Consider the following 12,407-nt stretch of genomic DNA (forward strand, 5'->3'; position numbering starts at 1 on the left):
GCACTTTCCACCAATATAAAATTAATTACAATCTTTTTATGGAATCTTTTAGTTCAGCATCACAATCAACTGATCAGGAAATTTTTGCTGTCGTGGCAGCTCCCACCTTGGTGCATTTGTTCAGCAAATGCAGACATGTGCCTTTCCATATCCAGCTTTTCTGTACTCACTGGAGATCACCTGGATCTTTCTCACAGTTACATCGCTGACAAAAGTACACGAGTGTTTGCAGGCAAGGGAAGCCAGCAACTGCAACTCACCCGGTGTTCAACAGCAAAGTCAGTAAACTCAGATGAGAGTGAAATCCTCACTGACAATTCCAAACACCCACTTTAATAAACAGATGAAGGTCTATGTAGGCAGAGGTTATGGCAACCAAATTCTGAAGGTTTGCTTCTTCATTTATGAAACAGAAAATTAACATTTCACACTCCAGAAAGAGGCACTTCATCTTTTTTAATACATGCACTTCTTTACAGAACAATAAAAGGAAGGATGCCTTCAAGCACTTGTGGTTTGTTTTTTTGGTGCTCATTAGTGATTCAGAAACATGCACAACTCTTCCGCACAGAAGAGGCTTCTGGTAATGGAGTTCGTCACTACATCCCCTTACCTGCTATTTGAGTAACAGCTTATTTCAGTTTTTAAATCAGAGGACCAAATTTGCAAGGAATAGTATGTTAAAACAACAACAAAAACCAAATACCTGGAGTTTGATCACTGCTTCATTTCCTATGCTATATAGACGTTTATTTGAAAGAAAGGAAGGATATTTCAAAAGTGCCTGTAGAGTAATGTATAATGGCAACTAACAAGAAACGCATCTTTCCAAAACCAGCAAATTATGGAGGGTGTAAAAACAAGCAGCTCTGTTTATAACTGAAAGCTAGCTTGAAGGCTGGAGTCCCTGAAACACCTACCAAGCCTCGCCAGCTAAGGTCCAACCACCTTCTTCCAAGGCCTTTATGAATACCCCCTCAATGAAGTGTTTTTGAACTTGAAACTCAAGAATAGTGTGCAATTTCACAGCAATTAAAACTTAACATTCCCAACTTAAATCATACAAGCGAATCTCACAAACAGAAAGGCACAGGTCAGCAGCTGCCAATCCAGCCATGGGAATGCCAATTCCAGTGGGCCACCCTCACTTTTGGTGAATAAAACTTAACTGTTTCCTTACGTCATTTTCAACTATCAGCAAGCAGTGACACTGTGGCAACATGGTTTAGAGTCACATCTTTGAACTGGCTAAGAATCTCAGAAATAGTGCTAACATTGCCAACAGAGCCTTTCAAAAGACTAAAACAAGCGTATCAAGGACTCGGGTGAGTATGACTGGGTTTGAAACACTGCAGGTCAAAAAAGGACACATTTTTATATTTCTTCTTTACCAGTCAGGAACCCTCCAACAACACACTGATTAAACCTGAAATAATGGGAAACTACACGGATTATTAGGATGAAATGAAAGCATGTTCCTTTTTAAAAAAAGATAGTCTTATACAAGTATAGGCATGTTTAAATGAATGTTAATGAAAATGGCAGTTCAAAGCAGAAAAAGGAATTTTTAGTGTAAGAGTCCTGCTGTGCTGCAACTGGGTAAATGATTACAGCAAAGATGGTAACCGCCCCAGAGAACTGACAAACTAAGGTTACAATAAAATGCAACTGGTAGATAAAGTCATAACTGCAGACAATTTGAAGAGTAAAGGTAACAGTGAAATGTATTTGCATAATTAGTTAATTCTATTGTCATTATGACCAAGATTTCTGAGACTATAAATGTTAAATGTGAACAATTTTTTAAGTGTCTTCATTTTTTCTACTTGTTTTCCTGGTGGGAAAAATGCCTCAGTAGCTTAGAGGTGAAATCTGTAACAACAGCCACAGCAAAACAACTCCATAATAGCTATTAGTCAAACAGCTGCCACTTCATACTAGAATAGGCTGATCAAATTCTGACAGTTCTGAGCTCTGTAACCTTTTTTTCCACATTTCTTCCCAATTTGTTGTCCTCACAAATCTGTGTTGAGAGACATAACACAAGCAGCTTGACTCCAGCTGGAATGGCAAGCAAAACAGCCTCTCTGGAGCCAGTACTCCAAAGATGCTCCCAAATATGCTCGGACATTCATTTCACCCAAAGAAGTAAAACGAATGTACAAGGGGCCACGAGGTATTTGTCCACCTATATGAAATGTATACAAACTACTGACCCAGCCCCATTTCTCTCCACATCCACCTATAGCAAACCTGAAAATACAGCTGCACTTCTGAAGGTCAATTCCCTGGCATTACCGCAGCACATTCCAAAAGGCTGATATCAACATTCCTTCCTAGAGAGCTTGATACTGGATTGGTGACTGAAATGAAGAAGGTAGGTGGCGTGTAGAAGCAGAGTTGTTAAACAGCTGGCAACATCTGTGTTTCAGCTACTATCACACAACATTTACTAACTACGGCCAAAATATTGAGCAATTTTTAGAATTGTAGCAGTTTCCACATTCATTTTACTTCTTCCGATCTGCTTTCAGCAAAAAATGGTAGTCACAAGGAGAGATAGTAGAAAATATATTTAAGTAATGCCAATCATTCAGTATTTCTTTTGTATCAAGATTAGTCTTCTGACAGTTCAGAATGCCTTCTATTTTGAAGCATCTAGCTCAATAGCAGGAATAGAAATGCATAGAACAGAAAATCTTGGTGGATTCTTCCAAGCTTATCCGTACTGTAAGTCACAAAATTCTCAATCAAATCACTTTGTGTAGGTCTTAATTATATTAAATATAAACTTATGCTAATGATAGTTTGCAGAAATCCAAAATCATCACCTGTTACATTCCTTAACAGTTGTAATTTGTTCCCCTGATGTTTTCTTATCCTTCACAGCTAGACAGCAAATAGAAGCAACACAGCAGCATGAAGATGCATACTGTATAAACACCATAAGGTAAATAACAAATTAAGAATTTTGAAATCTCTATAAAAATATTAATTAATTTAAAGAATTTAATTTTCTAGTTTACTGCTAGTGATTTACAAACAACTAGATCTCTCTGGATTGAAAAGAAAGAATAATCCGAAATTTACCTCGGTAAATTATTCCATACAGATTTGAGACAGAAGAAATGAAGCTCCACAGGAGAAGAGAATAGTAGGTTAATTTTTCACTCATGCATACCTGGACTCAGCTAACTTCAGTTAAATTATGCATGTAACTCATCCTATGTGCTCCCGAGAATGCCCCATACAATGTGGTATCTGTCCAAGCCTGGAATTCCTGAACTTTGCAAATCGTAACTAAGATCTAATTTTTTTTCATTTTAAATATGTAAACATCCTCTCTGACTCGCAACATAGGAGAGTTAAATCCATGGAATCATTCATATAAATTAAACTAGCACTTGGGTTTGTGTCTACCTGAAGTAAAGCAAAAAGAGCTGGATCCTGAGTTCATTCATCTCAACAAAACTGGCATCGCTCCAATTACTTCATGGCATAATTCACAACGTCCATGCAGTCTTTTAAAAGCTGGTGAGTCAGGTGATCAAAAACAGAGCAGCGAATTTTGTGCTCATACTTCCTCAAAATAATCTGTTTATGAAACAGACACTGATGCTCAGTGCTGGATATGAAATACTTGGGTTTTGATATATGAGAAACTGACCTTTCCAAACATTTGTATATGTGATTGTGAGTTCTGTGTATTCAAGGATGTTCAAAATTTTGTTTCTGAAATAACTATATACACCCATATGTATCAGACACTGGATTTGGAAGCTTCACCCTCCATAAACTTATGTATATAGATTTACATGAAATACACTCTGTAAAACAAACAAACAAAAAAAACCCAAACCCAACAAACTGTTAAAGGGAAACCAGGATAAATTCAAATAAACTCATTTTAAAAGGCACACTGTGTTACTAAGTACAGTAATAGCTTAATGAAAGCATGAATAAAGGCCAGGAAAGCCACCTGCAAAACTTAATTTCTTAAATGGTAAGACAAGAAATTTCTGCTGCATTGCCTTGGGTCAGAAGAAACATACCAGCACTTAACCATGTCTTGCAACAGTACACTGATTAATTCACAAAATTTTAGCACACAGATGAAAAAATCCTATCTAGTTACTAGATTGTTACTATTTGTTTATCTCCACCAAACAGAGTTTGCAAACTGAAAGATTACTCAAGTTAAAACCTGTGTGGCTATAAGGCTGTAGAGATTACATCCCTGCTTTCACGACGCTTTCTAATAAGCACAGCCAATCATAACATCAAGCTGAATCCTACCTGAAAACCTACACTTTCAGCAGCCAGTTCCTCCTAGTACTACACTAAACCATAGTTCAGTTCCAATTCAGAGGAAAGAATCAATCTTCAGGTGAAATTACATGAGATCAGTGAGCCTTAAAGGTCTTGCTCTTCCTGCCTTATCCTAGCCACATGGCACCACTCCTCAGATCAGCTATGCATATTTGTGAAACCCTTCACCGCATATTAAGCTGCGTAAAGTCAGATAGTTATCTGTGGGTTAGTGAGCTGAATGGGTTCACAGAAGGTATCCAACAAAAGACAGAAAAAAATTCAAGATGGAAGGTGAGACCTCTCCTATTTTGCATCAAAAAGCCAGCAGATCAGCTCTTAGTTTCTCATCAATATAATTTTCTGAAGAATGTGGGAAAGAAAAATCCTGAAAACACCTAAATACCAACCTGGCCCAACTCTTCTCACAATAGCTTGTGAAATCCAATAGGATCAAAGAATGGTGTAAGGCCGTAGACTTTCTACGGGTTGGAAGACAGCTTTATGGTTATAAACAGTAAACAGCATGTTTAACACCCAAACACCTTTAAGCAGCTTGTCTTTAAGGTAAACCAGCAACCCCATTACAAATAAAAGAATTTTATTGACAAAACCAAGTTAGACAAAATGCATTAACTTACTGAATCCAGAAAGCAGAGATAGGTTCCTGAGCTCTGAATTATGGCTTGATTTTTAGCAAATCCAACTGTTGAGAAAACAAAGATAAAATTATGGGGTACTTTTTACCTTTCCATTTTTTTAAGTCTTACTACAGTCAGGAACAGATGAAAGGAAATACAAAAATCAGTATCAGGTCAAGTACACAATTTTTCCATATTTAAAACCAAGTAATTTGTAAATATTTAAATAGTATGCCTATTTCAGACTTCATCTCCGAGTGGTTATCAGTTGTACATGTTAGAATTCTACCACCAAGTAGAATTAGACTATTTTTGCTAGGCCTCCACAAAGACATAACATGTAATCTGTATCTTGAAGAGTCCAGCTACCTAGGTCTCACATCCAGTACCTCAGATCATAGAATCACAGAACAGTTTGGGTTGGAAGGGACCTTTAAAGGTCATCTAGTCCAACCACCCTGCAATGAGCAGATGCTGAAAACCCTTGGCTGTATATACATATTCATCTCTTAAGTCATAACAAATAGTAACAAATCATAAAAAGGCAAAGAAAGAACAAGAGATTGCTAGGCAACTTGTTCTTCCCATAAGGGGGTCAGGTCCTCAGAAGGACTAAAAGAAAAAGTTCTGTTCCATTATGCTTGTTAAATATAAAGTATGCGAATACAAAAACTTCATGCATCATTTATGTAGTGGCATATGTAATGCAGAGGGGAGCCAAAGCAGAAGAATATATGTACAAGGAGCACAAACCTGGTTTATTTGTACCATAATATGTTATAGCACCTATGGAAGACCACACTGAAATATCAATTCAGTCAAAGGAAAACATTGGCATCTAAGGTCTTTTAGTTTCTGACCCCTGACACTCGTTGAATCTTTTACCAAACCATTTCAGGAAGTTGAACCAGAAGAAAACTTTTTTGTTAGCTTAATTTCTGAAGCGGATGACAGCACCGGAGGGTTAAACACATGGCAGAGCCAGAAAAAAAGCGTGGGGCGGGGAGCAGGAATACACAGCCAAGGGTAAGGATGGGACTGCAGCAACCAGCAATAAGATGAACTCTGCTTACCACTAAAATATGTCTGCAAGGTAGGAGTGTTTACCTGGGATAATTTTTGTGTGTTTACAAGGTCTACCTAAGAACACTCTGGTCTTTGAATTCTTCTCCTGGGCAGCACTGTAAGAAAAGGCCACACTATATCCATCGTTATTCTGAAAAACGCTATATGAATTCCACTTGGTCATATATGTAACATTTAAGCTTCTTTAAAGTATTTATGGAATCAAGTCAGGGAATCCAGCAAAAGATTGCCCTGACATGCAAACCAAGTGATGTGAAGATATGCAATACTGTGGGTTTTTTATTCTTTAATGGGAAAACTGGAAACGTAAAGCCAGAAAATCTCACCATGAAGTGGAGTAGGGTAATTTTAAATAATATTATCCCTAGAGTTCCTGATTTTGCATTTGAAAAAAGCAGACTTCTATAATTCTCTACTCTTCTTATGTGATACAGGTTTAAGTTTGCTGAGGAAACAAATTTAACTGGGCTCAAAGGTTCACTTAGTTTTAACGCACATGCTCCTCGGCTATTTTGCTGAATTGTCCAAGTACAGAAGACGACTTATGACTGCATTTCTTACTGCCTCAAAGGAACATTATGTCAACTACCAACTGAACACTGCTAATAAACACTCTTCCTCAGAATTGCGTTATTCTTTTCTTATGCATTTTGAGTATTTTAATCCTGACCTTAACTTCTCTTCATCATGGATTTCTTGGATGCATTATCTTGCCGTATATTTACATATTACTTTTTATAAACATATGAATCTCACATATACAGTTACTCTCATTCTCCTTCCTATTGGCAGTAAAAAAGCAGCTGGCAAAGTCAATAGCTACCACAACAGCAGAGCTCAATCCTGGCACAAGCAGTTTTAGTGGGAAACAACTGATGCAAGTTAGCAGGTCTGGACACGCCAAACAGGCAAAAACCCAGTACTGCGGAGGTCCTACTAAAGCAAGAGGTTAAAGAACAGGATAGAACTCAATTTGCCCAACATCAATCAAAGCAGTATCCTCATACATCTTTACCAGCTGTACATTTCAATGCTGTCATTAGTACACCCCAATATTTCAACAATCTTCAGTAGAAAATAACAAAGTACTAGGAATCAATAATGTAGGAAAAAAGTGAAGGAGGCTCAAAGGCAACTACAAGATGACAATTATATAACCCTAGGAACTTTTGAAATATTTCAGATCTTGTTTTCAAATAAAACACTTCAAATAAAATAATGAAATATTTAATATTTGTTCTGAGAAAAGTTGGAAAATGTTTCTTTCTAAGATTAAGGCAGAAACCATCCTGAAGCTTTTCATATACCAGCTATTTTTTTAGCGGGGAGAGAAGAAAATACACATATTTTTGAAGTTATTAATAAGAGAGATATAACTCCCCATAGAAGAAACTAGATATTAAAAATTGTTTCACCACAACGAAACCTATGTTTGGCATGAGTAAAAAATTTTCTTTAATATTTCTCTACTGAACAAAATCAAATGTTTGTGCCAGGTCTCTGAGTTTTGTAAGGCCTGCTTACTTGGTGAAAAGAGCCTGTAACCATGGTTACAGCCGTAAAAACTTAAGCCTCAGTGAGATATTAACATTCCTCACTCTTGGAAAGAAAAAGGTTTCCTTTTTTTAGGCAAGTGACCCTTTCTTTTTTTCTAGGTTCCCCCCCTTTCTTTTACATGTTAGAAAAGAATCAGAAATAAATCCTAATCTTGTGTAAATAGTTGAAGATGTGAAGCCTGACTAGCACATTGTTTCTGTACTAAAGCATCTTCTTTTAAAGGAAAGACTCCTTACAGTTGTAACTAGTCCTTAACATAATAAAAGTAAATCACTGAAAGCAAACAAATACTATGGATTTCAAGTAACCTGCTCCTAAAATGTAACAACCATGAAGAAAAGATGTCCTCATTTTAATGGTGACCTGAGAGTGACTTCCACATGAATAAGCTTGGTTTTGTTTTTTTTTTTAGAGCGCTACGCATTTCATACTATTATTTAAAACAATGCTCACAGCTGCATCCCCCACCCCCAATTTATTAAACGTTTGTTCAGGTTTCAGCTATACCAACACTGACAAATGCATGTTAAAAAAAAATAATAATAATCTCACATATCTCTAATGGCACAATATACTCCTTGTAGTTCACAACTCGAACTTAGTTTTAGTTTCGGTTTCCTAAAGTGCAAAGGTGAACTGACTTCAGAATTCTAACATAAATTATTTTCAAAACATTGCACCTGTATGTTACTGGAAATTAAAAACTAGTTTACATGCCATTAATACAATACTTTATTAGGAACAAGACTTTATACATAGAAAATGTTTTATAAAAATTGAAAACATATGACATAACAAGATGGTATTAACAAAACATTACTAACCAACTTTCCTAAGTACCATAATTAACAACCTCTGGTATTATTCTTTGACTTTTTTCCTGAGAAACTGCAACCTACTTAGCTTCTAGATCATCAACTAGTAAGAGAAGTAAGATTTGAAAGGAGACTGATCCCCCAATAGTTGAGGAGGGGGGAAGAAGATAAGATAAATTTCCAGGAATACAAGCAATTCTTGACATTGCTCAACTCCAGCTTTACCAGTTGCCCAAAAGAGAAAAATTCCCTCTACAAACCTTGCCTGTCTTTTGTCATCATCAGCTCAATAATGCTAATATTACAAGTTGCACTGTCAAAACAACAACAGTTCGGGCTCCAGATATTAAAATACTACAAATATTTATAGTAACAGTTATGCTGTGTTACTTCAGTATTGCTAGGTCTGACAACTGTTTAGAAAACAGCTTTCAAGAAGCCTAGAGCCAAAAGAAATGACAGTAAATAGGGGGCCTATACCAAGCTGCAGATGAATTCAGGGCACAAACTCCTATTTATTTGCATGTTTCAACAAGGGGATGAAAATTAAGCCTTCTGAAACAGAACTGGGCTTTTTCATAAGACCATTTTGAGGAGGCTGTAATAAGCCTGGGTTTCTTTCCAGTTACAAGCAGGACATTTTGTTAAAAAACAGAAACTGACCACATGTTGTGTTACACTGTTTCCAAAGTGTGTCTTTTAAGTGAGATAACTTGAAAGACACAAATTTGGAACCAGTTTTATATCAGTTCCTACCTGTCTACTCATTGCCACAAAATCCAGAATGATAGAAACATTAGTTATACAGCTCCCATACAAAATGTGAGCACACTGGTCTGCTTGCTTTGTCCTGTTGTTCTCCTTCAGAACACAGACATGATGTTCCAACTTCAATGCCATTCAACACCAGCTTCTTCAAAGAGCAATATACTTTTATTTCTATTTTACATTTCAGCAAGCTTGTCTACTAAAAAAGCTCCAAACATAAAACCACCAAAACAAGCAAAAGAAAAACTGATGGATTTGTTATCTCCTCCAGTGGGTAAAGGTAAGTTGTATTAGCATGGAAATCAATAGGGAATATCCCACCATACACCTATCTGGCAGCCCACTAAACATGTTGGTTTAGCCCCTTGTTACTTAGGAGTTTAGTGAGAGTTTTTTAGCTCACATCAAAACTTTTCTGAAACCTGTGTTTTGATCTGATCATCAAAGGGATATAAAAAATGTATTTTGTTCTATTTCGGGGTCTATTCTACCATACTGCGAGATATGCATTTACTTTTTAAATCATTATGTAAGAAATTTTGATTTCTTTTTTCTTAAAACCCATCTGCTCAAGATAAATCAGCTATCAGAAAGCCACACTAAAATTGTAAGCATTAACAACATTGTGTATATTACAATTAAACAAAATTCTTTTGCAGAATAGAGCATAAGTGTTAAGCCAAGTTCTTTTTTCCTGGACTTATAAACAAATTCTACAGAGCCAAAACCAACAGGACCGAATTCTAAATGGAAATGAGTTTTCGAAAGGAGAGCTCTGGAAAACAACGTGGGTTTTTTTCCATTGCAATGCAAGTGGCTACAAAGACACTTTTCAAACTAAAAAACAGAAGATGCCTGCGGTAACAACCTAACTCTCAAAAAAATGACTATTAAGCTACATACCACCTCGAGGTTGAGATGAATCATTACTACCAACGATTACTGGAACACCAGCATCTTCCAACTTGATCTTCCATTTTTCAATTATTTCAGCTGAACCGTCCTAGAAAAATGATGACATAGACATAGCTATTTTAACTTGTATGGTGAACCAAACACAGTCCAAAACAAAAATTCCTATCACAGATGGTATTTACTTGGACAGTATTTTAAATAAGGTCTGAAACATACCTTACTGGCATCATTAAAAACTGACAGTTCCATGGTTTCTTTAAAATCTTGTTCCCAAACGGACTTCAAGCATTCATCTAACCAGCAGTCACTGTTGTGAACAGGCACAATGACAGACTACAAAAAACCAAACAAAAATCCAAATGTATGTCAGTAAGCACTATTTCTGTTCACTTACAGTATAAGAATATTCATTTAAAAGGGGAAGTGCCAGATCCTTCTGAAACTAACTTTCACAAAAAATACATCTTAAAAATATAAAAGTAGGCAAAGCTCCTTTATTTTCATTATAAATATATGATCTGCTTTCTTCTCTATCAAACTTTCTTTTTTATTTTTTGAGTTCTACAAGATGGCGTTCGGTAGATCTCCAAGGAAACAGAAGAGGCTACTGAACCAAAAATGCTAACAAAACACCTATAACACCACACTAACCTGTTTTCAGTATTCCTGCATTTCTTACTATGCTCTTTACTTTGGTCTTCCATTGATACATCTTACTCATGAATTTTTCTTTAAGCTTACTACCTAATTGGAGACGCTCATATACGCAGCCTGTACCTTGGGCTCTAGCCAAGTTTTTAAAAATGGTTCTATCTAAAACTGCTATTAAGCACATTAGAAGATGACAAATGAGATAGATCCATAGTCTACCATTTCAATTGCAGGCTTTCCTATTATAGCCTCTGTTGTTTCAGTCACATACACACAAAGCATGAAAACTTATCTGAAGTATTTTAAAATTGGTTAGAAACCAGAGATGAGGGATTTCTTTGTTCAAGTACTCACGACTGTTCTCATTACCCCCAAAAAGCCAACAACCCCCCCAAATTCTTTCAGTATCTTAAAAAACAATACACTCCATTAACAGAATGCAAAGTCCTAAGAAAACAGCACAGCAATACACTGGCTATGTTTGCAAAGGGAATCCAAACCTGTACCTGTTAGGATCGTTTATAGATGGGGAACGTCAGGCAAAGAGCCTAAGTAACTTGTAAAAAGTCTCATGGGACATTTTAAGAAGTTCCTAGAAACAGAACTTAAACTCCTTATCGTGTGGTGTAACCATAAACACATAGTTTGAAGAAACAGAGGATTAGTTCCTATTGTGAGCATGTGAGAATCTTAAGAAACAAAATACTAGAAGAATACTAGAATTGAATTATTCAAGATTTAGTGACACGTGAGTACATGTACGTTGTGCGAATACATGCAAATGCATACATTAAGAGGCAGATTTTGTGGACATTGGGGAGTGTGTTCTTAGTTTTTTACAGAGTACGATGTGTGTACGCACAGGTATTACAGAGTATGATATATGGTACAATGATTAACAAATAAGAAACAACAACATTTCACAGCAAAATAAAAAAACCTACACTTGTCTAAAAGGAATAAACATCCTAATTTTTGGCAGGATGCTGTAACAGGAAAAAGGGGTATTTAAAAGAAGGAGGAAGAAAGCTACCTAAAATTTTAAGCAAAGCAGGTCTTTGACTTCTGTTCTGGAGAGATAAATAAGTAAAATAAGGAGAAATAAAAAATAAAAATATGAGATTGATTACCACATAATTACAATTACAACATACAGACAAAAAAAGATTATTTTAGAACTGTCTCAGATTAGTACTTTGAGACTAAAAAAATAAGTGAAAAAATGAGATTCTAAACCAATATATTCAATTTACTCAGGATTTTAATACCCTTTATGTCTAGATGGCAATTAAAATACGACCCTATACATTCATATTAATCAATCTAACATATTCATTCAGAAACAAAAGGGTTCTCTCCAATTCTTCCAATGACAATATAAACTAGCTACAGTTTTGCACATCCAGAAAAATCAATGATTTTCCAATTTGTTTTCTAATTAACTTAGTAAAAATTTGACTATGCCATCACAAACTAGCTTGATATTGGCTTGAAAATGGTAAAACTGGAACTTTTTTGCTTTTTTTCATAAGGAACTCCTGTTTTAAGTCAGGATAGCAGTGCAAAATATTAAGATTACGTTTGGACCTCTCTGTTTAGTTTGAACTGGAAACAGAAAAAATGGTACTTTAACAGCAGCACACGTAAAACAAACCATAAATACCTG

At 35.9% G+C, this 12,407-nt stretch overlaps 1 protein-coding gene across 6 annotated transcripts in view; it reads right to left on the reverse strand.

Moving 5' to 3' along the window:
• QTGAL (queuosine-tRNA galactosyltransferase) overlaps positions 1 to 12,407 on the reverse strand; it is a 131,493-nt gene that overhangs the window by 116,503 nt on the left and 2,583 nt on the right. For all 6 annotated transcript variants that reach the window (XR_015703206.1, XR_015703205.1, XR_015703207.1 and 3 more), the window contains exons 2-4: positions 10,307 to 10,423; positions 10,079 to 10,178; positions 4,950 to 5,014 (exon numbers count right to left, since the gene is read on the reverse strand). Coding sequence is in view for 3 of the 6 variants with exons in the window: in XM_087750720.1 (XP_087606846.1) it covers positions 4,950 to 5,014; positions 10,079 to 10,178; positions 10,307 to 10,423 (282 nt within the window). In the remaining 3 variants the exon portion in view is untranslated. The remainder of the gene's footprint in view (positions 1 to 4,949; positions 5,015 to 10,078; positions 10,179 to 10,306; positions 10,424 to 12,407) is intronic.

This window comes from Nipponia nippon, unplaced genomic scaffold, assembly GCF_047370975.1.
Source record: "Nipponia nippon isolate SJK-2023a ecotype South Korea unplaced genomic scaffold, ASM4737097v1 scaffold_14, whole genome shotgun sequence".
NCBI classification, from domain to species: domain Eukaryota; kingdom Metazoa; phylum Chordata; class Aves; order Pelecaniformes; family Threskiornithidae; genus Nipponia; species Nipponia nippon.